The sequence below is a fragment of the Alexandromys fortis genome, unplaced genomic scaffold (assembly GCF_014885135.2).
Source record: "Alexandromys fortis isolate MF-2015 unplaced genomic scaffold, M_Fortis_MF-2015_v1.1 scaffold_65, whole genome shotgun sequence".
NCBI lineage: Eukaryota > Metazoa > Chordata > Mammalia > Rodentia > Cricetidae > Alexandromys > Alexandromys fortis.
In genome coordinates, this window is record NW_026067986.1 from 3,935,506 (window position 1) to 3,961,560 (window position 26,055).

The window sequence follows — 26,055 nt, forward strand, 5'->3', positions numbered from 1 at the left end:
TGCTCCATCCACATCCAGAAATCAAGGGTTGGAGCCTTGGCAATTGTTAAAGAGGCTAGTCTCCAACTTGTCCGTTCCCCGAATGTGGACTATAAAATCTGGTCTTCATTTTTCTGTGGTAGAACCAGTTGGTTGTTATTTGGTGAGACGCATCATTAGCAGTGTGTCTTCGTCACGTACTGAACGAATTTTATTGAATGATGTTTATGTAGTTAGCCTGTGACTCTTTGCTATTTCAGCTCAGTCCGAGTCCTTGGAGATTAAGTTGCTAAGTTTTCCCTCACATTTAACACCATAAATGTAGAAATAAAACCATAACGTTCTCTGCAACAGATAGCCAAATTACAGTTAATACACCACACTTGGAAATGATTATGCAAAATCATTAGCTTTAACGTTAAACATCCTTTGTTCTATGTGAAGAGATATTCAAGGAATATTCTAGGTGGTTTATATTTAATAGTAGTTCCTGTAAATTTGTCTTTTGTAGGGTTATTGATGGGGTGGATATAAACCTGATTTGGGTGTGTTTTGGGGGGGGAATACGGGGATAAGCTGAAAGCTAAATTCAGGGCCTCGTGCATATTAAGTGAGTGTTTTAAGAGACGATTTTTTTAAATAACTCATCGAGAAATAAGTTTTTATAAATTTTCTTTGACATGCGTTTTCTGCCTCAGAAGTAAAAGGCTCTATCTTCACCACTGTCTTTCAGTCTCTGACGCTAAGACTCCAAGACTACACGTTTCTGTCACACATTGTTATCTATATCCCGCCTGTCCATGGAAGCAAGGTAACAGACATATTAGGGTTCTGTGGGCATGCGCGGGGGCTGTCTGTCCACGGAAGTAAGGTAACAGACCTGTTAGGGTTCTGTGGGCATGTGCGGAGGATGCTGATGTGAAACTATTTCTTGATGATTTCTGAACAGATACAGGATTATCTAAAGTGATGGCCAGGGTGGTGAGCCCCCTGGTGTTGTCATTAGAATGTCCCCTCCCTGTGAACTACGCAGAATAAATACAGATCCTTAGCAGCTTTATGGTTTGGGAACTGCAGTGTGGAATTTAGCTGCAATTCCCTGCGATCACAAACCCAGCAGCAAGCCCAGAAACCGACTTCAGATATTTTAGAGAGATACCTTTGGGTTCTGCCTTTCTTGGTTCAGGATCTGTTTCGCTACGCAAAGCTAAGAGCACAGCCAAGTTTTAAAGTAATAAAAAAAAAAGATTCTAGTATTTGAATACCTTCAGGTACAATGGTTGGAACTGCTTTTGCAACCCACTTCCCCATCTCACGATCCACCCAAACGTGCTTTGTAAAATACGGATGATCCTGTTCACTCAGTGGTCTCTAGTCCTGGAGTGGCTGTTTTCTGTAGTGGGAGGATTTCTTGTTTGGCTTCTGAGAAGGAATGAGAGCAAAGCCCTTAGCATGGTGGTTTTGTTTCTCAGCACCACACATGTGGACAGGTCTAGTAGAAGTCTCCCCCACCTTCTTTCCAAATTCAGAAACAGCCGACCATTCGTCCGTGGGCAGAGGAATTACCATAGCTGAGACACCTAAGGTGGAGTCGTCACGAAAGCCTAGGGATGGACTCTGGTGACGACCATTCTCTTGAGACAGAAAACCGTCTTCTAACTATTGTGAGGGTTATATTCATTTTTCTCATCACCTCCTACTGGCCAAAACAGTCCTGTGGCGCTGTGATTCTTTGCATCCTTGTGCCTTTCAGGAACTGTTCCTTCTGCGGAATGCCGAAACAGGCTCCCTGCTCATGTCTAGAAATGTTGCTAGAAAAAGAAAATGTTGTCAAAATAAAAATTGTAGTGGCATGCCACATTCTAGGTTTCCATTTGTGGGGAAAAAAAAGCACATGTATTCATCAGTGAGAATTCATTTTTCCCATTTTCTGTAATAACTGCCTCAACTGTAATATTCTCATAAACAGCATTAGCTATAGATGAATGCAGATGAGTGACTACAGATGCCTTTTACAACCTGGTTAAAACTGCAGATTAAAATCTATAGTATTTAATAAAAAAAATTGTAAGTAACAAAGTTTCATTCCCCTTTTGACTAGGAAAGTACTCAGAGACATATTATCTAAACCCTTCATTATTCTTAGGTTATTTTGCATCTCAGTGCTTTGATCTACTCTTTAATAAACACCGATGTTATAATAAAACTTTGCAATGACTTTGTTATAAAAATGACCTTCAGATAATTTGATATATTTGATTGAGAAATTGCTTACCTAGTCTTCTCAGCATAGGGATTCTTGCCAGAGCTACAGTATAATCCGTGGTGCTTTCTCCAAAGCTAAGGTTTTATTTTTTTTTTTTCCTCACACAAACGTCGAGAGTTTTTGCTAAGTTGAATTCTGTATTTTCTAATAAATTAATGTTGTGTCTCAGTTTTTCATAGACTGTGAATTCTTTAAAAAAGAAGCAAGATCCATACAGCTTCCTGTAACTCATCTTTTCTCCTTTGGTAAGTATTTCGTTTTTGAAGCTTAAGCATCATTTTAGCAGTGCCAATTTATTTTGCCAGTCGCAGAATATTAAATATTAGTATGTCTCAAGTATAGTTCTTAGGAAAGTATGTAGTCAGGTTAAGTGGTCGGATCCTCGCTAAATGCTAGGCCAGAAACCACATCGCAACTAATTCCACCTCCAGGGGATCTGACACCTTTAGCCTCAGCAGGCACCTACATTCATGTACACATGCCTAAATACAGATACACACAGAGATAATTTTTTAAAAAAATGAAAAAGATTGTGTTAGACAAACATGGCAGAGAAGGCTCTAACCTAGCCCTCAGGAGACTGAAGCAGAAGACTTACAAGTTTTAAGGGTAGCCTGCCACAATGCAAGCCATTGTTAACAACAAAACAAAACAACAAACAACAAAACAAAGGATTGTATTTAAGAAAGAGGTCAACATCAGGAAAAGATTGGTAAAGGATATAAAAGAAATCTGTACTCTTTCATAACAACTATGGGTCTAAAATTCTTTCATAATAAAGCTCATAGGAACATTTAAATGGGGGGTGGAGAGATGGCTCAGTGGCTAAGAGTACTGCCCGCTCTTCTAGAAGACTCAAGTCCAATCAGTTCCCAGCAATCACACAGTGGCTCACAACCATCTGTAGGTCCAGTTCCAATTCCCTCTTCTGGGCTCCGCAGGTCCTGCACACACATGGCACACATACATACATGCAGGCAAAAACACCCATACACATAAAAACTAATAACATATAGTCATGAGTCCTTCATAAGACAGACAGCAATCTAGATATACTATGTGTTCATGACAGAACCAAGTGTGGTTTCCTATGGATAAGCAGAAAAGTCAGGATGACTGTGCTGAAGCCAAAGCACAGAATCAGAGAAATAAACGAGACTTGTTCACACAATAAAAACCAAAGCTAGTTCTCTGAAAAAACTATAAAATGCAGCCAGGTTTGGTAAAAAAAAAAAATTCACATAATACTCTACACATATAGAAGCGCTTGGTTACTGCAAGTTTATATAAACTATGGAAAATATGGAAAACTATGGAAAAATACAGAGGAGATTTGGAATGAGAATGGCCCCTGTGGGCTCCTGTGTTCCAATACTTTGTCCCCAGTGAGAGGAACAATTTAGAAAGGATAGGAGGTGTGGCCTTGTTTGAAGAAGTATTCCACGTAGGTGGGCTTAGAGGTTTCAAAAGCCTGGGCTTGGAGGTTTCAAAAGCCGGCTGTGATTTCCAGTCTCTCTCTGCCTCCCTCCTTCTTTGGGATCAAGATGTGAGGTCTCGGCTGTTCCAGGCTCCAGGCCTCGGCTTTGCCCTTATGTCTTCTCATTGGAGACTTTGCTTTCTAAGATGCCTTGGTCATAGTGCCTTATCACAGCAATAGAAAAGCAATGAGAAAGCATACTTCTGAGTTCACTTCTCGGGAACCCAGCTGTTCTCAGCCCCACAATATAGTTTTGAACCTAAATTAGTATTGTTATGATATTTAATAACCTAAGCAGGCCTTATTTATGGCCAGCTTTTGCTTCTGGTCTCCTCTAGGGTACTGCATTGGGTTTGATTGTGTTTCCTGTAACTCACGTCAATTCCTCAGTCTTCCCATGACCTTTATCAATTTGAAGCATTTCAAGGGTACTCAGTGACTTGTAGAACACCCCTTCATTTGGATTTGTTTGCTGTGACATTTTCAGGTTGAGCTTAAGTATTTTTGCCAAGAACAACACAGAATTAATGTGCATTCCTAATGTGTCAGGATGCACAGTGTTAATAAATCTAATTGCTGTGGTGTTAATTTTTACCTTTGGTTAATTAAGGTGGTGTCTACTAATTTCTATACTATGCAGTTACTGTTTTACCTTTGCCATTAATAAATATCTTGGAGGAAATAATTTGAAAAAAATGTTCAACTAATTAATTTAAGCATACAGTGGGTCTCTTATTCTTTAGCAAGTAATTACTATTGCATTCTCCATTTATTGAAATCCTGCCTGAGATAGAGTAGCCTCATCTCTCTTATTTATTAATTTATTTATAAGACAGTATGGATTAGTGAATATATATTTTGAGTGGGGCCTAGCTCAGTGGTGGAGTGCTTACTTAGCATGGATATTTTATTCATGGGTTATAACAGTGTTAGATGTGCTCTTGCTTTGGTTGTTCCAGCTTTGGCTTTTAGGGGCTCTTTTAGCTTCATTGCTGTACCTTTTCGTAAGCTACATCCTTCAAACATGTGCACACACACAAGCATAAACATGTGCGTGTATCCCTTTCGTGAAAGGGATAGGAAACTTCCTTTAAGGTTTTTATTCCCCTTCCCCCACCTGGGTCCCTGTTTGGGGTACAAAATGCTCAGAAAAATACAAAGGTAATGACTCTGAATTACCTGTTTCAGTTAAATGGCATGCTTTAGAAAACATCTTCCTAAAATTGGAAATAAGGTACTTGCCTTTAAAAAAATACCTCCAGCATCAGAAAGTCATTATAAGTACTGTTTTATTCAGCATTTTCTGCATGAGAATTTATTTTTTGCTACCTTTATATCAGCAGTGAAGGCCTCTTAACTTCTGTTTTAGACAGTCTCTGTTGTAGCCCAGGTGGCTTCAAAAGCTCATCACACAACCACACCACACCACACCACATTCTAACAAATTTTCTCCTAATTTCAAAATTCTCTTGTTAATTTTAAATGCTTTTTAATCAATAGGTCTATTTTTGAAAATTCTCCAGCTTCTAAATAATGCAGTACTTTCCACTCAACAGGATTGACTTCAAGGAAGGTCATATTAAATCTGAGAGGCCTGTACTACAATATAGAGCTTCTGAACTTCGAACAGGTAATTCCCTTGCGTAGAGCAGGAAGAATTTCATCTTCATTTGCTCATTAAACAAATTTGCTTCACTAAACAAATCAACTTTGGGTTTTTGTCTTTGTCAAACTTTATCAGATATACCAAGCTTTTAAAGTCAACGTGGTGAGCAAGTGCTCCAAAGGCAAAGGTGAGTGTATGCGTTTCATGTGAGGAGCCAGTGAGTTGCTTCGAAGTCTCTAGAAAGCTTATTTCATCTTTTTTCTTTCATATGTTTTATATAGAGAAAAATTAAATATATGATCATAGGGACATGTTTCTATTTTCAAGGAATTTATCCTAGACTCTTTCTTCATACTAAACCACATTCATGTGTTTAAAAGTTCTATGTATTTGGGGATGGGTGAGATAGCTCAGCCGTTCCCAGAACCCAAGTAAAACTGGAAGAAATGAATGACCCTCAAGAAGTACCCCTGACCTCCAACAACCATGTGCACTCACACACAAGCCTCATACACAAACATAATAGTAATCATATTTTTTTTAAAAAGTTAAAGTACTGTAGATCTTTTTTTTTTTTTAACAGCAGCAGGTTCAGGTTTGGCTCTTGAATTTTGTTTTAGATTTTTAGTACTAATTTGCTTTAATATTTTTATGAGTCTGATATTCGGTAATCCTTCATGTGCACCCATATTTTTGTAAAATGGACACTTTATATACAGTAGTCTTATAGTTGGCATACAAGTTAAGGTAACACTCAAGAGTAACGCTTCTCCCCTTTGTTTCTTAACAGAAGGAAAAACCAGTATCTATAAGCTTCATATTCCCTGGTCTTACGAAGATTCTCTAACCATCGCACAGTAAGTACATGAAAGAACTTACTTTAAACTTCTATGTCTTAAAGTGGAACCTGTGCTTTGTTTATTTAAGTCATATGCATTATTAAAATATCTTTTAGGACCGTGTATGAATCCTTTAATGTCATGTCCTTTAACATATATGTACAGTAATCTATTGGAAGAACCGAGCACTTACGTCTTGCTTGGACATGTGTGTCTTACCTTTATTTCCACAACTCCACAAGTGCTGGGGGGGGGGGAGCCAAATAACTGTAGTGTGCTTGGAGGTGTCCACACGCAATAATGCCTGTGTCGTTTCCCTTCCTCTACGTTAGTTCGTTACATTGTGCTGAGAACTGGCTGGGCCATGGCTGTTGGCCATGGTTGTTGGCCATGGCTGTTGGCCAGCGTTTTATATTTGAGGACTGATATTTCCATAATCTCTTCAGGGTTCCATCGTCCACAGAAATTTCTCTGAAACTTCACGTTGCTCAGCCAGAAAACGACAGCCACGTGGCGTTGTTAAAAATGTACACAGTGCCAGACTGTAAATATGAGGTAAGACATACGTTTGTGTCATTAAGTATGGTTTAGTTATAGACAAACAGAGGTCTTTTTTTCTATTAGCTGATGTAGAAGCCCATAAATATGAGAAATGAAACTGCTAAATATTTTCCACTTTGTTTCTTTACCATATTTTAGTATTTCTTCTCTTTTATGATGCTTAGTGGTCTAAACAATTAGAATATATTCCAAACTTTAAATTTATGAAAAGGTTAGTCTAAATTTTAAAGCCCAGAATCAAGAATCTTTCCTAAATTGAAGAGCTTCATTTAATTAGCCGTCATGCTAATTAATGTGTATAGTATAGTATATTATAGTTAACTAAAGTAACAGTCATGATGCATACAGGTTTGTACCAGTACTGGTTTAGTTTAAGGCTCTTGTATTTCCTAAAGATCTGTATGCTTTTCAGTGGTGGCATAATGCCACTCTGGCTTATATGAAATATCTTGTTCCTGGTTGACATACATCAGTAATTCTGTAATGGGAGTCTCTTCTGTAGGGCGGAACAGGAGCTAGCACTCTGGCGGGATCTGTCCTTCCCGCCGAGTTTCAGGTGCACCTCTGTAAAGAATTCATTGGCATCTGATGGACTTCACGGATGGTATTCTGTAAGGAAACTGAAATCTGCGCTTTAAGAACTTCAAGTTTTTACCGTTGAGGAGCAAGTATATTACAAAATATACAGAATGGAAAACTGGCCTTTAGACAGTTAGTATGGTTTGGGACGTTCTGGAAGATCTCTTGTGTGATTGTTCAGAAATCACCATATTTAAAAGATATGCAGATGTACTCCATTTAACAAAACATAAAATGCGTTTGGGAAAATTAATCTCTTTTTTTAAAAAATTATTTTATACTAGGTGACAATTAAGACTTCCTTTCCACAAATACTTGGACAGGTAAGAGACATTAATGTAAGTTGGTTGATTATTGCTTTGTGATTTGAAGGGGATTTCAGTTTTTTTCAGTAAACTAGTAGTTTTTTAAGTAAGACCACAGATTTTAGTCTTTATTATTAGAACTTGCAGAATTGTACAATATTGATTAAGACAGAGAAATTAATAGAAATTAATATAAAATTTATATTGGCACTCTGATTTTTTGAACTTTGTATTTTGTGTCTCAGACATACTACTTTCTTGAATCATAAGATAATTAGTTAATATTGATGATTTTATACTTGGTCATGATTATAATTTAATCCTTTTTTGTAATCCAATTCTTAAAATTGAATTGGAAACATTTTTGTATGCATTATCTCATTTGAACCTTACAACAACCTTTTGAGAGTTAGATTTTAATTATTGTAAAGTTTGTGACATAATAAAATTCAGTTAATGTATACCTTTTTTTTATAAATCTTGAAGAAACAAGCAAATTTTAGTTTGAGTTATAAAATAGCATCATAAATACTTAAAAATTCATAAAGAGTCAAGGAACCAATTAAAATTGTTATTTGTAATATAAAATAATTCCTGCTCTCATGTTTTCAAAGTCTGCAGAAGACTTGTCACTTGCATAAACAGGAGGTGGACATCAGCTTTTATCCATAGACCCATGGCCCATATTTCAGATTAGTGATGAGAAAATTCAAGTGACCATAATATGCGATGATCAAGGACGGTTATACCAAAAGAGGACAGGGTAATATTTATGTTTAGATACAGAAACCTTTCTGAAAAGTAAGATTGTATTAGCGTCGCAAGAGCAAAGGTCTGTGCTTTCTTAAATGTCAAATAAAGAACTAGTGTTAAGTCCAAAGTTACAAAATGGAAAAACATAAATTCTTCTTTCATCCTTGGTTGCTTGGCTTGTGGATCTAGGAGAATGAGTTACTGTGTAACATAGCTAAGTATTTGGTATATGTGTATTTTTAGATTTATTGCTTAAATTAGCACACAAAGTATTATTAACATTTTTGAACTGTTTTAGTAAATTCTCCCCTATTCAACCCCCTCTGCCTTCCCCACCTTACCTCTCCCATCTCCTTCCCGTTGTTGAGGAGAGGGATCTCTGCAAACACTAGAGCCAACAGAGTGTAGGTGGAGACTGCTTGCTCGCTTCCTCACTGCTCAGATCCGAATAATCACACAGAAACTATATTAATTATGACACTGCTTGGCCTATTAGCTCAGACTTCTTATTAACTAACTCTTACATCTTAACCCATTTCTATTCATCTGTGTATCGCCATAGGGCTGTGGCCTACAGGTAAAGGTTCTGGCGTGTCTTTCTTCTTCGGCAGCTACAAGGTGTCTCCTTGGCTCCACCTACTCTCTCTTTATATCTCTGTTTGGATTTCCCACCTGGCTTTATTCTGTCCTGCCATAGACTGAAACAGCTTTATTTATTATCCAAGCAAAGCAACGCATATGCATAAGGACATCCCACATCAGCAGAGTAACTCTCCCCCTGTCTCCTTCCATTGTCGGGGTTGGAGTCTCTGCAAGCATTGTGGCCAGCAGAATGAGGAAAAGGACGTCTGGGTCACCATAACTCAGTGGACAAAAGGAAGTCTGGTTCACCATAACTCAGTGGACAGTTTGGGTATAAATTACTAGAGTCTGACATTGGGTAGTTAATTTTACAACTATCTAAGCACAGCACAATTCGGAGAAAAGTTTCCTGTGATAATTAACTCAGTCCTGTGTGTACAACAAAAGCTTAAGACAAAATCCTTGTAAGGCACAAGTAGCGTCTTCCATAAAGACAGGTGCTCTTGGTTAACTGAGGAAGCAGACTCAAGGTAAACAAAGCTCCTGATAAGGATCTGGGGAGGGCAGAGCTCTAGATTGACTGAGATAAACATCTGGATCTGGGGAGGGCAGAGCTCTAGATTGACTGAGATAAACATCTGGGTCTGGGGGAGGAGAAAGCTCTAGATTGACTGAGATAAACATCTGGGTCTGGGGGAGGAGAAAGCTCTAGATTGACTGAGATAAACAACTGGATCTGGGGAAGGAGAAAGCTCTAGATTGACTGAGATAAACATCTGGATCCAGGGATGCTACTGTCTCAGCCCCCTGTGTGGCCACACGCAAGCTTTCCTCCTTCTCTCTGTAACTAGAGGGTTCTTTACATTTTCCTTTGACATTAGCTGCAGTGAATGTTGTTTAGGTTGATTGACTGAAAAATGGCATTTTGTACCTTACTCATTTTTCTCTTCCTTCCACTAAAGCTATAAGCTGAACATGGGCTATGCATCTGCATCATTTTCTGATCTCCTTTGACCCAGAAGCCTCTTACCTATCAACATTTCTAACCGCAGAAGGCTCTTGGTCTCTGAACCTAAACCTGTTTTGCCTGCTAAGTGGGGAAGAAACTCCTTCAGAGGACCTGGGGGGCTGGGACGCAAGATGATGCCTGTGAAATGCCTCTACCAGTCCCAAAACACTAAACACCCAGCAAGCCTGTTTTAAAGAATACTGCAAAATCCAGGAAGATGCTGCACTTTTTGAAGTTTTATGCACTGTTTTGTGTTAGGCTTCGAATTCCATAGGCTCTTATCAGGTTACCAGATAGTGTGTGTTATGAAGGGACCCCGTGGAACGGAGGAAAACTTGAAGCTAAATTAATTTTAGCATTATGAGAAGTACTTAATGTGCCTATATAAAAATATCACAACCGAGCCTCTCATTTTGCTTAGCTATCATATGCCAACGGAGCCATTTACTTAACATGACTTTTAATACCGTCTATCCTAAGCAGGGTATGTCCTCTTGAAGCCCTGGAACATACGGTTGTGAGCTTAGGCTGCGTTAAGTTCAAGTGTCGCGGGATTTCCGCATTTAGAGAAGGTTCATAATGGCCACTGTGGATTTCTGATGGCTTGTCTCGAGAGAGTTGGCGTTCTAATTGCTCTAACCAGGGGCTGTACCTCTATAACCACCTGTAAGCACTGGTAGTGTCCCCCTTTTATTGATAAGCACACAGATGAAATAAGTTAACCATTAAAACATTTGTAGTGGTACAAGGTACAGGGCTCCCCATACCTGAATTCTTCTGCACTTAAAATAGGGATGAAAATCACTTCCAAGGGTTGTTTTTGAGAGCGTGAGATAATGCATACAAGGTGTCAGGCGTCTTCACCGAACCCTGGGTGCTCAGTAAGGACGCCGTGAAAAGTACCGTGTGCCGTGGGAATTCATCTGTGCCTCTGCTGAGAAACTCAGCTGCTTCTAGGACGCTATTCATTATTAATGTTTGTTTCCTTAGAGTTTTGATGCTCCTTACTAGAAATAAGGGTGTGGGCCAGCCAGAGAAAGTGCAAAGTAAAGAATAACCTTTTTTTTTTATCCTGTGTGAAAGTTTCAGCAGCATCGATGTTTTGTAGCTGACGTTGGTCTTGCCTGTTTTCCAGGTAGTTAGATTTCACGGTGGAGCTTTTCCTGCCTACGTGGTGTCTAGCATCCTGCTTGCTTATGGAGGACAGTTGTCTTCTGTCCTCTCAACAGGTAAAAGTACCGACACCGTCAGAGTTAGTTTTGCTTTCAGTGTGAAAGTAGAGCCACTGTTAGTTCCATGGCATTTTCCCTGTGGATTTTGTATGTTTTGGCTTTTTCCGGTACTGGAGATCAAAACTAAATCTTGTGTAGTCTAAGAACTGCCACTCGGCTTTATTCCCAAGGTCATACATATTTAGGTTATGCTGAATTGGAAGGCAACAATAAGAAAGTTCTTAGGATTAGCTACCACCACTGTTCCTGGAAACTCCAGGATAGCGTGTGGCTTTGTGTCCAATCTTCAGGTCGTTAAGGCATTTTCAGTACCTTTGCCTTTCTCCCTCCCCTTCCTCTCCTCCCTCCCCTTCCTCTCCTCTCTCCCCTTCCTCTCCTCCCCTTCCTTTCCTCTCCTCCCTTCCCTTTCCTCTCCTCTCCTCCCTCATTCCCCTAGCCTTTTTATCCTAAACTTTAAGCCAATGCTTCATTACCAAACACTTTAAAACTCTTACACATGGCTGAAGAACACAGAAGAAACAGGCACTGCCGCCCGGCCTCACAGGGGAAGGTGGGGCGATCTTAGCCTCACTTCTTCCCTCTCTCCCGTTCACTGCTGTTGCCCAGAGGCCTCCAGAGCCAGCACAGTGAAGGACAGAGCGGCTGTGAAGAGATGCAGAATATGGTTCCCAAGAGGCTAACCCCTGGACAGTCTCAAAGGAGAGGGGAGGTGGGAGAAGAGTGAGGCCAAGCTATAGAATCGAGGAATCTTCCCCAACATGTCAGTGCGCCAGACCTTCTTCTGACTACTCAGTTCTTGTAATGCCCTTCAGGAAACTTCAGTGGCCTTTGCGAATTTATTGGTCATATTTAATCTGCTAACCCATATTCTCTGTGGTCTGCCCCAGAACCAGCCATTTTCTTAAAAAAAAAAAAAAACTGGCGTTTTGCCTGCATGTATGTCTGTATGAGGGTGTCAGATTCCCTGGAACTGGAGTTACAGACAGGTGTGAGCTGCCATGTGGGTGCTGGGAATTGAACCCGGGTCCTCTGGAAGAGCAGCTTATGCTCCTATGACTGAGCCGTCTCTCCAGCCCCAGAACCAGCCTTTTTTTTAAAAAAAAAAAATACGATACAAAGTATTAAATATTATAACTTTTTTAAAGGAAGTATATTATAATTGATTTTCCCCTAGTCTCCCCCTTCCATCTTTTGGGACCCCCCCTTTTCGTGTCACATGACCCAGTGTAGTCTTCCCCTGCCCCCTCAGTGCCTTTTCACTCTTGGTCTCCTCTGCATTTTAGGCCCCACTCCTGTTTGCACCCACTTACAAGCATGCACACATGCGTGCAAACTAGGCTCTTCATAGGGAGCACATGCAACTGCTGTCTTCCGAGTTCCAGACCTAGCCTTGTAATGGTAGAGCTAGTCTGGAAGTGTGACGTCAGCCGGGCCCTTAGGATGCTCGTTGGTCTTTGGAAAGAGACTTTTTACTGCTTTGTTGCCGCAGACAGATAAGTGGTCCCGAATCGCAGAGAACTTGCCAGGCTGTCTGTGGAGACACTTGGACATTAGAAACTAGCTTTTCTAGAGGACTTAAATGCACGAGTAGGTCTCAAACAAATGAAGGGGCCGTCGTGCACCAAGTATGCAAATCACAAGTCACCTGCAGACTGTACCTGCTGGAATGAGCCCAGTAAATGATAACACGCCAATAAGGAAGTGGAGAGATTGGAACCGTCATGCAAAACTGTGGGAAACAGTCTGACCGTTCCTCAGCGGATGAGCAGGGTTGCCTTGTAACCCAGCACCTCTGTTCTCAGAAACACGCCAAGGAGAATTGAAAGCCTTCATTCACATAAGAACATGTTCACGGGGCTGGAGAGATGGCTCAGTGGTTAAGAGCATTGCCTGCTCTTCCAAAGGTCCTGAGTTCAATTCCCAGCAACCACATGGTGGCTCACAACCATCTGTAAAGAGGTCTGGCGCCCTCTTCTGGCCTTCAAGCATACAGACAGAATATTGTATACATAATAAATAAATAAATGAATGAATAAATAAATAAATAATTTTAAAAAAAAAGAACATGTTCACAAGTGTCCACAGTAGTTCTATTCAAAATACCAAAGCAGTCGCTGAAAAGATACGTTCACCAATAAAAAGAAGGGCCAAGGGCATTGCTCAGTGGTAGGGTGCTTGCCCAACGGCTCTCACTGCGTTGGATCCCCCAACACCCCCCAAAATCCATATATATACATATACACACAGACACATATATATGCATATTAAAATATGGTTGAATCTTGACCAGTATTGACTGAAAGAAGCTGACCACAAAGATCACATAGCCTGTGATTCCATTTACATCACGTGCCCAGAAGAGGAATCTCTATAATGGCAGCAGCTAGATTAGTGACTGCGAAATGGTGGCTAATTTCAAAGCAGACAGTGTCTTTGAGGTGATGAAAATGTCCTGAGACTGACTGTATGGGTGACCAAATACACTAAAAGTCCTTGAACCTGTGGACTGTAAACGGATGGATTCTGTGGCGCAGGAATTGTATCTCAGTAAAGCTCTTCCTAGAGTCACCCACTGATGTTTATAGAAACACTGTAAAACCCTGGCCTTGACAGCTCCCATTGCTTGATGAAGACTAACTGTGTGGGTTGCGGTGACCCTTCCCAAGAGGACTCTCTGTGGTAGAACGAGAGACCCTGCAGTTTCCGGTGTGCAATGCTGTTCTCTTGTTGTATGTTACATTGGCATTCAGAGATAACGTACATTTGTTTAATTACTCTGATTTCCTCATTGCCCACAAATGATTTTTTTAATCCCCAGGTTATTGCTTAGACTACGCAACCATGTTGGATAAAGAGGCCAAACCATACAGAGTGGACCCTTTTGTGATTATGATTAAGTTTCTGTTGGGGTAAGTTGTATTACCTGTGATAGTGATTTTAATTTTGTTCGTAAGATAATTATGTTTTTATTCCATAATGTAGTATGAATTTTTATATGTATTTGGCAATTGATTTTTTTTTATTAAACTGGAACTTTTAGGGGGAAAAAAAGCCCAATGTATCTATTAATATTTATCTTCAGAAGAAAAAACATTTATCTTCAGTAATGTGATCATTTCAAAAGTAATTTCAGACTTTTATATGTAAGTAATTATATATTATATGTCTAAAACTCTAAAGCTTAAACTTTAACCAGGTTAATATCTGTTACTGATTTTCTCACATTTGGTAATTTTTTTCTTTTATTCTGTCATTCTGAATAGCTGTTGACTTCCTGACTTTAAACATGTAAATACTGTATTAGTTCATGCTGCGATTGGTAAGAGTCAGGTAGCTCCCAGGCCTCTTGGTCTTGGATACTTAAAGGATTATGAGCCAAGGCCTGGGACAGTTGCTTGGTAGGTAAAAAGTACTTACAGCAGAAACTGCGAAAAAGTGGTTGTGGCTGTGTTTGCTTGTAAAACCCCATTGTTGAGTGGCCAAGGACAGCCGGCTCCCGAGAGCTTGCTGGCTAAAATGGCAAAGCACCAGTTCGGTGACAGACCCTCTCCTAAGGGAAGAAGGCATAAAGCTGTAGAGGAAGGTGTTCAGTATCCTCCTCTGGCTACCATGCACACCGCACACACTCACACACATACACACGCGTACGCACATGCACATTGCACACACATACACACATGCACACACGGAAGGGAATGAAGTAAAAGCCATGCGTGCTTGCCCACACTTGTAATCTCAGTATGCAGAAGGCAGAGGCTGGAAGAGCTGTCCTTCAAAGCTAGCCTGAGCTACCTAAGTGCTTATCTGAAAAACAAACAAAAAACAATTAAGATTTGTTTTCAGTATATTTTGCAAACTGTCTTAGCCCTTTAAAGCTTCTAACAGACAGCTGAACATCTCAAATAGAAAGTTAAACACTAGTGTTTGGCATTTTGGTTTGTTTTGCTTCTATTTTTATGGTTCCCTCTGTCCATTTTCCAGGTATGGATGGTTTAAGGAGTTATGGGATACGCTGTTCCTACCAGAATTAGAGGCCATTGTTCTAACCAGTCAGAGTATGTGTTTCCCTCTGGTGTCCTTGATTCTCTTTCTGCTCGGAACCTGCACCGCGTACTGGAGTGGGCTCCTCTCTTCGGCATCTGTGCAGCTCCTTTCCTCACTGTGGCTGGCTGTCAAAGGGTAAGGTCGTGCTCAGAGCGTTCTTACTCCTCCTAGCGGAGAAAATATTGGGGCTGGAGTGCAGCCTGGCGAAAGAGCTTGTGCCTAGTGTGTGCCAGCACCTGAACTTGGTCCTCAGCACTGAAAAGTCAGGAGGAGGAGAGAGGAGGGGCAAAGTCCAAAATCATATGTATGTACAGACATATTCCAGTAGGAAACCTTACAACTTTTAGTTGTCTCTTATTTTGTAAAGACTCTTACTTCTATTATCAAACTTAACGGCAGAGGATGTCAGTCTTGGCCTTTACCATCTGATGGATTAAGGCCCTAAAAACAGCCTGGTTGTATTACAGGCCCAAAAGCAGTTTGAATTTAAACTTACTAGTGGCTTTTCTGATAAAACCCCAATCTAGTTCTCTTTTGACTCCGCCACGCCGGGTGACTGTGATGTGGTTTCCTGTCACACGGGAGGTCGTAGATGCTGCTGCTTCCTTCACCACTCAGAGGGGGTCTCAGGTTTCTGTTAGTGAGACTCCAGGCTCACAGGAGGAAGGACTGGACATGCCTGACACAGGATCTGCAAATCATCGTCCTGTTCCTCTCCTGGTACAAGTTCCAGGCATAGTACAACTGATCATGAAAACCATCCTCACAGTGTGTAGAGCTGCTGAGAAACATGTTATGTTTCCTTTGTGTTTGTTTTGGACACAGTTTAGGTTCATAGTTTGCTCTGTGTCCCTCATATACTAATAACTCGCCAGCTGAGGAGCTGGTAGAGCCCTCCGTCGGAAATGCTCAGCCAGAGACGGTTCCAACTCCAGACTTTCTTAGAGTTTGAAATGTTCGCATATACGTTAGGAAGAATCTTGGGGATGGCACCGGGATCCAAGTACGATATGCATTTGTCTCACATTGCTTTGTATACGTAACTTGAAGCTTATTTTACAGTTTCCTCAACACACCTGTGTTCTGGCTGTGGCCCGGCATACGCGGTCGCGACTTAGATTGCTCCTCTTGTCGCATGCGTGGCCCTTGGCCGTTAGATTACATCGTCTCCTTCTTCTGTGGGCTGTTGGATTTCAAAAGAAAACTTTGTTCCTTTTATTCTAGACCTGTTGAGCTTCCCAAAGATGTCAGGTCGTCGGCCTCAGACTTGCCTTTCGCGACATCTTTCTTTTTCATAGTGAGCTGGACCACCTGTGGGGCCCTCTCCATCCTGCTGTCTTACCTGTACTATGTGTTTAAGGTACGTCGGCTCAGTAAAGCCAGAGGCCCGGGCTCGGTATCCGGCACCTCTAGAAGCCCCACAGGCATTATTAACCAACATTGTGATTACTCCTGAATGCAACCCTCTAGTACGTCAGAAAGTTGGTGGAAAGGTTTTTTTTTTTTAATTTTAATTTTTTTTTATATCTTGGTTATTTAACTTGTGTTTAGTTAAGTATAGAATTGACATAACTGGTCTGAGTTGGGGGTTTGGTTAAAACAAAGGGAGAAGATATAATCTGTTTTAGGACCCTTTTTGGTCTTAAGATCATTAACTTTTTAAACCCTTTTTTAGCATAGATTGACTCACACCTTTCACACGAGGAGGCAACGGAAAAGTTAGTTTTAATCGAGTTTAAACTGATCATGTGGTGGACAGTCACAGCACACTGGATATTGTTTTTAGTCTTTATCTGCCTCTTTTTAAACTAAGACATGCACACTGTAGGTTATTTTCAGTTTTTTAAAGTCACTTCTGTAAATCTGGAAGCCGTCTAAGCTACTTCAGTCTATAAATGATATGGTTAGGTTCTGTTTCTTTGGCTAGACATTTTTTTAAAAAAACAACTCACTAGGGCTGGAGAGATGGCTCAGAGGTTAAGAGCACTGACTGCTCTTCCGGACGTCCTGAGTTCAATTCCCAGCAACCACATGGTGGCTCACAACCATCTGTAATGAGATCTGGTGCCCTCTTCTGGTCTGCAGGCATGGAGGCTGAACACTCTGTGTACAAAATAAATAAATCTTTTAATAAAAAAAAAAAAGACTCACTAGACAAAAGTCCCTCAGATATTTAACTCGAGGGAAACAATAAATTTATAAAATTTTCTCAAAGTCTTGTAGATATTTTACCACTACATATAATGGAACATTTTCATATAATATTGACTATAATTAAACTTTGATCTATGAAGCATGTAAGATTGCTATAGGAAGCCCTTATTCAAGCATAAGTTCACAGGACTTGAAATGTCTTTGCCTATTCTGGAAGTTTGTATTGTTTCTGTTTTGTGTTTTTCTTTTTAAATCCTTAAGTTAGCATCTTTTATGAGTTATCTTTCTTAGACTACTGTTTTCAAAGGCTTCAATGAGGCCTGGTTGCTTATATTTGTTGATGTTTTCATTATTGCTTATTTTATACATATGAGTGTTTTGTTTGCCCTGTGTGTGCAGTGCTCATCAAGGCCAGAAGAGTGCATCAGAACCCCTGTATGTGGAGTCCTGGTGGCTCGAGCCCTGTGGAGCCTTGGAACGAAACCCAGGTCCTATGCAAGAGCAGTTAGTGCTCTTAACCACTGAGCCATCTCTCCAGCTCTGTTTTTTATATTTTTGAAAATTTCATATTATAATGCTTCTTAGTTTGAAAAAAAGTCTATTGTTTTGTTCCAAATACATGTGAAGTTAGTCATCTTCTCTTCCCAAGGTCGTCCATCTGCAAGCCTGCCTGACGACGTTTAGAAACAGCCAGAGCCAGCAAGTGGTGAGCTTTGTCTCCTAAGCACTGCACACTGATATAAAAGTCCGTGAGGAAATAGATGTCTGGGATTTGATTGTTGTGTTTTGAAGTCGTGAGGGAGGGCGGGCGTTAGGATTTTACAGTGTTTAAAAAGAATTGCGAATGTAAGTAACTTTGAGTAAAGTGAAGGAATAGTAAGGCAGACCTGAACTGTCCTGTTTAACTTGCTCCTGGGCTACCTTCACCTTCAGCACTTTGCTGTTAAAAAGTACATTTTGAGTTATTACTAGCAGCAGAAAGAGAAGTCAGACACGTAGCTCAGCATGGTTACATATGCACCCGGAAGCTTGAGCCAGGGCAACAAAGCAAGATCTCATCTCAAAACCAAAAAGGACAAACTGTAGTGACGATAACAATTTTAAAGTACGTCACGGACTAACTTCAGTATTTTATTTATGGTTGGTAATAAAAGATGATGTAGTCAAGCAACGGACCATCATTTATTCTAAGCGATATCATGAACTTATTTTGGTTTATTCCTAACTTGACGTTCTCATGTGATTGCTTCCTAGAACACCAAGCCCTCAAGAAGAAGTGAGAAAAAGGCCAACCACTACAAAGACTCGTTGGTGCCGAGTCTCCGCCTGTCTGCTCAGGATGTCGAGGACAGTCTGCGCATGCACGGCACCGTGATTAACCTCCTGACCTGGGTGGTGCTGCTCAGCCTGCCGTCGCTCATCTATTGGCTAAAGAACCTTGGGTGCGTGATTGATGGACGTATTGCTTGTGTGGTTAGACACTAGTGCTCTCTCTGTAGAACCTTTCCGAATTCCTGATTATAAATAGTCTCTAAAAATCAGCCGAAGGAAGCGATGTGCATTTTTTTTTAACCAACAAAAGTTTGTTTTTTTTTTTTAAATTTAGAAACTGGTTTTTATTATGTGTGGTATACAAGATAGTGAGTTTGGTTGTGACATTTTCAGACATGCCTCTTACTCGGCGGAGGTCACCTTCTCTTGTCCCAGCTTCTCTTTTCCACTGGTCCCCTCTTCTTTCCAACAGGACTGTGTACAAACAGCCTTTTTTTAAAAAAAAAAAAAAAAAAAAGAAAGAAAGAAAAAAGCTCAGTAAAATACCTAGGAATCAACCTAACCAAGGAGGCTAAATGAAGCAGCGGTAAAATTTGTCTGGAAGTGCGATGGATTCCACATAGCCAGCGTGATCCCGAGGGAAAGGATCTGTGCACAGCGGGGCCGGCGGCTACTAAGTTATGAACGAGCGTGGATGCTAATTGACATAAATGAATGGAGACAATGTAACATGTGTGCACACACAATGGGGTACTCTTCAGCCAGAAAGACCGAAACTGTGTTGTTTGCAGGAAAATGGATGGAATTGGAAGGGTATCCTATGAAGTGAAGTAAACTAGACTCAGAAAAGTGAATTTGTTCTCTCTAATATGTGAAATTTAAGAAACAGATATGAAAGCACTAGAAGGCTCTGTAGTATCCATTGGAGTTTTCCCAGGATCAGCTTGAGTCCGTAGGCTGCTTTGTATAAGGAACCATTTTTACAGTATTCTTCCTGCTGATCCGTAGGAGGTGTTTCAGTCTCTCGGGTTCCCTCGGTTTCTGTCTTTGGTGGTTTATAGGTTTCATTGCGGAGATCTTTAGCCTCCTTGGTTAATTCCTAGGTGTTTTGTTGACTTTTTAAAGGCTGTTTGTACATGATTCTGTTTTTCTGACGTCACTCTCAGCGTGCTCACTACTGACATAGAGACAGATGTTGGTCTTGTGTCTATGACATCACGCTCAGTGTGTTCACTACAGACATAGAGACAGATGTTGGTCTTGTGTCTATGACGTCACTCTCAGAGTGCTCACTACTGACATAGAGACAGATGTTGGTCTTGTGTCTATGACGTCACTCTCAGCATATTCACTGCTGACACAGAAACAGACTTTGGTCTTGTGTCTATGACATCATTCTCAGAATGTTCACTACAGACATAGAAATAGATGTTGGTCTTATGTCTATGACGTCACTCTCAGCGTGTTCACTACAGACACAGAAACAGACGTTGGTCTTGTGTCTATGACGTCACACTCAGCATGTTCACTACAGACATAGAAACAGACGTTGGTCTTCATGTCTGTTACTTTGCTGAAAGTGTTTATCATATCTAAGAGTTTCCTGCTGGAATTTTGAGGGACTTTCATATTTTCTACTAATAGGGATGGCTTGACTCTTTTATTTTTATCCCTTTTATTTCATTTTCTTGCCTTAATTTGACTGAAACTTTGAGCATTATGTTGAGTAAGAACAGCAGAGTAGATATCCTGCCATTGTCCTGGTTTCAGAAGAAGCCCTGCCGGCTTTTCTCCCCTTGGTGTAAAGTTTACTCTCGGTTGGTCATGTCTTTCCTTTACTTTGCTGACCTGTTATCTTTGTAGTCTTGGATCCTTAGGGCTTTTTTCATGAATGGATTCTGAATTTTCTCAAAGGCTTTTTTTTCCCATCTAATGAGACGATCACATGGGTTTTGTCCTTTATTTTATCCATGCATTAAATCATGTTGTTTTATTTCTGTGTCTCTGCATCTTTGCACCCTTGGGATGAAGCTGGCCTGATTGCATCTTTTAACTGTGTTGTTGGGTTCAGCTTACAAGTATTTCATCGAGAATTTTGTGTTGCTTCTTCCGAGAGAGATGGGTCTATAGTTTCCTTTTTGTTGGCTCCTTGAGATCTGATCAATACTGTTTTGCAGACTGACAGTGTTCGTTCTCTTTTATGGATTGATTGACGAAAACGGATGTGTGTGTGTGTTTTAAAGTGCTGATTGAACCTGTTTACTCCTAGACTTTTCTGTGTTAGTTTGGCTCAGGGTTTGTCAGTATTGCTTACCATTGCAGAGAACCTACTCTTTATTTCCTCACTCCCCTTTATTGTCCCTTGAGTCTCTAGCTCATTATTCCTAATGCTTGCTTCCGTCTTCTAATTTAGAGTTTAATTTGTTCCCTTTTGCAAAGACCTTTGTGTGCACCACTAGGTTGTTTGAGGTCTGTTTTTTAAATGTAGGCCTTTAAAGCTATAACAATCCTGTTTGAAGTCCCTTTGCATGATTCCAAAACTTCCGACAAGCGATGTTTTCATTTTCATGTGATTCTATGCTTTTTAATTTCCCTTGATTAAAGAAATCAATCCCACCGATCATACGGAATTGTATTGTTTAAGTTCCACATGCTTGTATGATTTCCGTGGTTTCTTTTGTTGTTGATTTCTAGTCTTGTTCTGTAGAAGGGAGCTGCGGGCCGCTTCCCGCCTCCTGGCTCCCAGCCGCCTGGCTAGCTTATGCCCCGAAATAACAACACACAGATTGTATTCTTTTTTTTTTCAATTTTTTTAAAATTTTTTAAATATATTTATTTATTTATTATGTATACAATATTCTGTCTGTATGCCTGAAGGCCAGAAGAGGGCACCAGACCTCTTTACAGATGGTTGTGAGCCACCATGTGGTTGCTGGGAATTGAACTCAGGACCTTTGGAAGAGCAGGCAGTGCTCTTAACCACTGAGCCATCTCTCCAGCCCCCAGATTGTATTCTTTTAAACACTGCCTGGCCCATTATATCTAGCCTCTTCTTGGCTAACTCTCACATCTCGACTAGCCCATTTCTAATAATCTGTGTAGCACCACGAGGCAGTAGCTTACCGGGAACAATTCTAGCCTACGTCCATCTTGGGCCGAAGCTTCATCACATCTGACCCAGAGAGGAGAGGCATGGCAATTACCTCACTTCCCTTCTTCCCAGCATTCTGTTCTGTCTACTCCACCCACCTAAGGGATGGCCTATCAAATGGGCCGAGGCAGTTTGTTTATTAACCAATGACCTTCCTCCATCATTGTTCTATTATGATTTGGTAAGGAACAAAAAAATTATTTTAGCGTCTTAAAATGAAGACTTGTTTTAAGCCCTAGCATGTGATCTGTTTTGGAGAAAGTTCTGTGGGCTGCCAAGTGTAGACATTTCCCAGCTGGTGGGTAAAATATGCTGTTGGCGGCGGTTAAGTATGTTGATATTTGAAGTAGTTAAATCTGGAATTTGACGGAAGGGTATGTGACTATATTGTCTCTGAACTTTTGAAAATTAATTAATTTGATTCTGATCCTTTATAGCTAACAGTCCTGCCTTATTGATCTGTCTTCTTCTTATTCTAGGTATTATTTTAAACTTCAGCCCGACCCATGCAAACCCCTGGTGTTTTTCCTTACTCCAGCTATAGGGATGCTCGGAAATTCTTACACAGTGACCATAAAGTCAAGGTACAGTGGTTTACGTTACGTCTTCGTCTACTGCTGGCCTTTATCATTTTATTTCTTGAAGTATGCTTTTTATTTGTATTTAATTAGACTCTCTAAAAGTAAAGCCATGGGTGATAGTGGTTTATATGCAAGTGTAGTTCATATGCAAATATATTCTGCTTGTTTTCTTAATTGTAGGAGTTTTGTTAGGAAATGGGTCAGTTATTTTCTTTTAAAACTTAACTCTTGGGGCTGGAGAGATGGCTCAGCAGTTAAGAGCATTGCCTGCTCTTCCAAAGGTCCTGAGTTCAATTCCCAGCAACCACATGGTGGCTCACAACCATCTTTAATAAGGTCTGGTGCCCTCTTCTGGCCTGCAGGCATACACACAGAGAGAATATTGTATACATAATAAGTAAATAAATAAATAAAAATAAAACGTAACTCTTAAGTGGTACAATAGCTAAGGTTTGACTTCCCCAAAAGTATAGACGTCATATATGTAGATGAAGTTGTGACTGAATGATGACCATTTGAGTCGTCTGGGTAACGGGCGAGGGCTTTGTGCGCTTGGGCCTTTTATGCGGATGTGTTTGAGGTGCTTGTAACAACTCTTGGTCTTCTTCTTGGAGCCTTTGCTCTGGGAGGCGCTTGCAGCTTTCTGGGATCAGGCCCCTGAGGATTTAAATCCTAGCATGGGAGCAGAAGTGGGTCTGAGCGCATGGGAGGGAAAGCAGGAGGCTCTGCAGCCAGGGCCATCCTCAGCCATTTAGAATTGGTGGCCAGCCTGGGCTACGTAGGCCCATGTCTGTAGTAAGGAGGGGTGTTCAAGTTCAAATACACCGCATAAGAAAAGCAAGAGCGAATCTTGACTTGGTCGTGTCGATAAGATTTACCTCTAGCCTCAGTTTCTCCATTTTCAGTGTAAAAATCTAAGGGGTTTCCCCTGGAACTAGTTTCTCTTTAAATAGTTAATGTTTTTGGTTTATATAGTTCCTTTCTAAAGAAAAAGATGCATAGTCTTGTTTTGTTTCTCTCTTTTTTCATTTTAATTTTGCAGCTGTTAAGTAGGATTAAATTATGCATTTTGTAGCTGTGTCTTCCAGAACATTATTTTGTTAGGCTGTGTTTTTAGGGTGGAATTGTGGAATGAAATACCAACTGGTATTTTTCTGTTAAGAAATGAGTAAGGATATAGCCGTTCTCTGGATAGAAGTGTGTTTCCTTTATCTGCTTCAAATATGGTTTTTGTGGAGCTTTATAAAAACTATAGACAGTTTTCTTTCAGTTCATTAAATGCAATCGCATCATTTAAAATCACCTAGAAGCCAGGTGGTTTGGCATGCTCCTGCCATCCCTGCGTTCCGAAGGCCGGGAGGATCGTGGGTTCAAAGCCAGCTTGGTTTATAGCATATGTCACAAAGCCTTATCTCAGAAAACCAAAACTCAGATGGCACAGGTGGCGCACAACTTAAATCCCAGCACTCAGGAGGCAGGGACAGGCAGGTTTCTGTGAGTCTGAGCTGAGGTCATCGTGGTTTACAGAGCAAGTTCTAGGCCAGCTAAGTCTAAGCAGTCAGAACCCGTAAAAAACAAAAAAAAAACAAAAACAAAAAAAAAAAACTAAGGAAAAGAGGATAATCAGGAAACCAGAAATAAATAAACAGAATTAAATAATGTAAACAAAAATCATAACTGAGTTTCCAGGGCTGTATAAAGGAGGAACATATTTCTGTTAGACGCGAATGAAGTTTGTCTAACTGTGCGTTTTTCTGTCTCTTCCCAGTAAGTTACTGAAATCGACCTCGCAGCTTCCGCTTCCCCTGGCCGTGGGTGTGATCGCTTTCGGCTCCACCCACTTGTACAGGGTCCCGAATTTCGTGGTCGTCCTTCTTCTGTACCACGCGTTAAGCAACTTCATGTAAGACCGGGCTGAGAGGACGGTAAAAGGGCTTTACGCCTCAAGGACCTGCGATACCGTGAGCGCAGCCCCACCAGCCGGCACAGCGAGGTCCTTCGGAGAAGATGCGTCTATTTTTACAGTATTGGAAATAGGAAATTAGTTTTGTAACGCGTGAGGAAAGCCGTCGAAGCATGGTTTCATTTCGCGACGTAGCGTCTGTGTTCTCGCCGTGCCTGAGGAATGAGCGAGGGGCACTCGTGTACATACCAACTAGCCATGCAGTGAATCTTCTAGAGACTTAGTAGATGTGGTGCTGTTTGTGGTCTCCCGTGGAACTTCTGCTGGCTTCACCAGACTTTATTTGAAAAGTGGGTTTTCTGTTTGCTATCACTGACATATTCAGAGTAGGTCTTAAAAGGTTAAAAGTCACAGCTGTTTCGCAGAAGTGAGACAGTCGTGAAGGAGGCTTTGATCGGTTTTTTTTTTTTGGCAACCATGGGGAGCAAAGTTCGATCTGTCTTCTTACATCTATGAAAAAGGGCCTCAAAGGGAGACTTTTTTGTTAGCTATTAGACTTCAGATTCAAAGCAGTGACTTTTCTTGAGCCTTTAAATACGAATCTTGCTGTGCACTCTTGGTGAATATTAAAAGCAAGAAAGATCTCCCGATAGGTCTGTTATCAGAAGACTTTCCTGGTGAGTACCACATTGGCACATTCAGTTTCTGCCCCTGCTTAAGTCAGTGCCGATGGTTGCCACAGGTGCCTCTGGTAATGATAGGGTATTAAATAGCTACATTCCAGAGTTGAAATAACTTGGGATTTGCATCATCTCTGGTGTCCTGGGAAGGAGAGATGTCAACACAAGGAGAGTATTGCCCTTGATAGGGGAACAGTAGGCAGCCATTGCTCCACGGTACTGAGAGAGTGAGGCCTGTCTGAGCCGGCCTCCGCCCTGCCATTGCAGTTAACAGTGAAATCCTGGCAGGGTTCACTCCCTGGGACTACAGTGAGGGTAACATTTTATTTCATTTCCAGTTCTCATTCGTTCTCAGCTACAGAAAAACAGAAAGGCAGGGAGCTGAAGAACAGAGTTGCTGTCCGCCTTCTGTTAGGAGAATCTCTGTCTGAGGAAGTCCGGGTTCACAGAGCCCTTCACCTCCATGTGTGTTCTATAAATGCCCAAAGCCTCTCCAACGAAGCCCTCGCGTGTGGGTGAGGTCACGGGTGGACTTGTGAGCGCGTGCACTTCTTAGTCCCAGGATGGCACTTCGGGAACCAGTCTCGTTTTATCCGCTGTTGCACCGGGTACCGCACCGGTACCGCACCGCACGGCACCGGGTACCACAGCCTCTCAGCCGCCACTGCCAGCCAGAAGGCTCCTCCCACGCCAGTCACTTTGGCAACTGGCCTCATTTTCCCCTGGGAGTTCCTCCTTGAGTCTTTCCTGTTTCAGAATTAGTCAGAGGGTGATGGTGTTACCACCGGGGTTCGTTAGCTTATGTGACTCCGTTGCTGTCTTGTCTGGCATCATGCTTGTTAGGTATTCCTATTCTCACTTACTAAGACTCCGAAAGGAAAGCAGTTATATTAGATGTGGCAGACGTCTTAGTCTCTTGTCGCAGAAATGTATCAAACAAACAGAATAAACTACGCCGTACTGTTCATTCAGTATCTGGGAGAGACCTCATCAGATCATACAGTTTTCTCACGGTATACCACACACACACACACACACACACACACGCACACGCATATAGATCGGAAGTAGGGAAAGAGTGT

At 41.1% G+C, this 26,055-nt stretch overlaps 1 protein-coding gene across 1 annotated transcript in view; it reads left to right on the forward strand.

Moving 5' to 3' along the window:
* Nucleotides 1-26,029, forward strand: part of Pgap1 (post-GPI attachment to proteins inositol deacylase 1) — a 58,268-nt gene extending 32,239 nt beyond the window's left edge. Inside the window, exons 13-27 of the mRNA XM_050159270.1 lie at nucleotides 713-790; nucleotides 2,415-2,490; nucleotides 5,279-5,352; nucleotides 5,464-5,515; nucleotides 6,119-6,185; nucleotides 6,614-6,722; nucleotides 7,592-7,630; nucleotides 11,092-11,185; nucleotides 14,007-14,097; nucleotides 15,170-15,367; nucleotides 16,457-16,592; nucleotides 18,036-18,092; nucleotides 18,641-18,828; nucleotides 22,289-22,393; nucleotides 24,159-26,029. Of these exons, the coding sequence (XP_050015227.1) occupies nucleotides 713-790; nucleotides 2,415-2,490; nucleotides 5,279-5,352; nucleotides 5,464-5,515; nucleotides 6,119-6,185; nucleotides 6,614-6,722; nucleotides 7,592-7,630; nucleotides 11,092-11,185; nucleotides 14,007-14,097; nucleotides 15,170-15,367; nucleotides 16,457-16,592; nucleotides 18,036-18,092; nucleotides 18,641-18,828; nucleotides 22,289-22,393; nucleotides 24,159-24,297 (1,503 nt within the window). The 3' untranslated portion in view covers nucleotides 24,298-26,029. The remainder of the gene's footprint in view (nucleotides 1-712; nucleotides 791-2,414; nucleotides 2,491-5,278; nucleotides 5,353-5,463; nucleotides 5,516-6,118; nucleotides 6,186-6,613; nucleotides 6,723-7,591; nucleotides 7,631-11,091; nucleotides 11,186-14,006; nucleotides 14,098-15,169; nucleotides 15,368-16,456; nucleotides 16,593-18,035; nucleotides 18,093-18,640; nucleotides 18,829-22,288; nucleotides 22,394-24,158) is intronic.
* Nucleotides 26,030-26,055: the final 26 nt, after the last annotated feature.